At 48.4% G+C, this 1,806-nt stretch overlaps 1 protein-coding gene across 1 annotated transcript; it reads right to left on the bottom strand.

Moving 5' to 3' along the window:
• Positions 1 to 369: 369 nt before the first annotated feature.
• LOC136244149 (uncharacterized) lies at positions 370 to 1,806 on the bottom strand. The gene has a single exon (XM_066035665.1). The coding sequence runs from the start codon at positions 1,804 to 1,806 to the stop codon at positions 370 to 372; it is 1,437 nt and encodes a 478-aa protein (XP_065891737.1).

Below are 1,806 nucleotides of genomic sequence, written 5' to 3'. Positions count from 1 at the left end.
GGTACTCTAAAAGAAAAGCGTAGAAATTAATACTGAAAATAGTTAAGTTCAATTTAAAGAAATTCTTATTTTACACTGCAGCTGGTTCAGTTACACTGTGAGCTTTAAGCAGCATTGTCTGTTGTTTTGTTTGAGGTGATCCAGGGATTTTTTTCTAATTTTTTGATACCATCTGACTTTGTCAGGTCCTCGTTCTCACTCTTGCTCTCTTCTGATGTCATCATGTCAGGTCTCATGGCCTTCCTCCATTTCTTTTTGTTCTTTCAGGCATTTGTACTTTCTCTACTGCCTTGTCTTCTGACATCGGCGAAAGTAGGTGGATTGACTGACAATCCCTGGTTGGTGCGACATTGTGTTGTGAGACTCAACTCAGCGCATCGAAAGCTGTCTTCTTATCATCTGTGCCGAGCCCCTCAGGGCAGCTTGCTGGATCTCTTCTACCACCCGCTCCGCATTGTGACTGTCAAAAATCCCTGTTATTAGCAAAAACCGTCTGAGACCACCGACTGTGCCCAATGAGCCGATCACTACTGGTATTGCCTGCACATTCCAGCCCACGTATCTTCTTCCCAGGTCTGCCATGAGGTCCCGGTATTTTGCCGTCTTCTCCAGTTCTCTCTCTGCTACCAGGGGATCCCAACTCACTGCCACATCCACTACCCAGATCACCTTCTCATCTTTCAGGTGTATCACCAGATCTGGTCTCCTTTCTGTGATCTGTTCAGCTGTTGGAATTGTGAGATCTACCCACAGCTTTGTGTTGGTGTCCTCTACAGTGGTGGAAGTCGCGTCTGTCGATGGTATCTCTAGCCCTCTAGCTCTTCCCACATGTTTAATGAGGGTGGCTAACACTCTGTCATGGCGAAGCTTGATTGACTTCCACAGACTGTGTGGGCAGCATGACAAAATATGTCCTATTGTTTCCGGTCCCTCATGGCACAACCTGCAGGCTGGGTCTATATCCTGTCTTAACACGTCTCTACGGTACTTGTTAGTGTGCAACACGCCATCTTGGGCTGCGAACACTAGTGCTTCGGTCTCAGCTTTTGATTTGCCATAGCGTAACCACAGGGTGCTGTCATATCGTCCCTCTGCTGCTTCGAGTGTGTGACGGTGCGCTCCATGAATTCGCTTCCTGCGCAGGGTTTCAATCAGCACTCTCTGCTGACTGGCTCTAACCATTCGAGCTGCTGTTGGTCTCTCGATAGTGCTTTCCCTCTCACTCCCTGGGAGGGGGAGACCATGCCTGTGAAACACCGTGTACACCTCCTGGATTAGACTAGATTTGAACTGTGCGTGCTTCCATTGCTGATGGAGTAGGACTCCTCGTAACCACGGTTCTGTCTGCCATATCAGATTTTCGTACAGACTGGCAACACTTTGTTCCCAGACTTGTTGCAGACTTGTGAGTCCTCTACCGCCTTCCATCCTTGTAATATATAGCCTTAAAATTGAAGCATTACGGTGGTGTCCATGGAATCGGCTGATAGTTCTACACACAGTACAGTCCAGTCTGTCCAGTTCTGAGGTGCCCCATTGCAGTATTCCGAAGTAGTATTGGAAAACTGCTGTTGCCCTGGTGTTGGTGCTTATCGCCTTCTGCTTTGCATTCAGGAGCGACCGCCACACTGCTCTTAGCCTTCCCAGGAACTTCCTCCTCAAGCGGTACTTGGTGGTGAGTGTTATCGGTGCAAAGACCTGTGCAATGCCCAGGTATCGGTAGGAACCTCCCTGTTCCACCTCCTGAATCTGTCTCTCTCCGTCCAGTGTTAGGTGACCAATAAACTTTCGCTTACCCTTCTCCAT

The sequence above is a fragment of the Dysidea avara genome, chromosome 14, assembly GCF_963678975.1.
Source record: "Dysidea avara chromosome 14, odDysAvar1.4, whole genome shotgun sequence".
NCBI lineage: Eukaryota > Metazoa > Porifera > Demospongiae > Dictyoceratida > Dysideidae > Dysidea > Dysidea avara.
Note: the sequence above shows the minus strand (reverse complement) of the source record. Positions and strands in the feature narration are given on the sequence as shown.

Coding starts and splice junctions, on each gene's coding strand:
- LOC136244149 (XM_066035665.1), bottom strand. CDS start 1,806: ATGGAGAAGGGTAAGCGAAAGTTTATTGGTCACCTAACACTGGACGGA.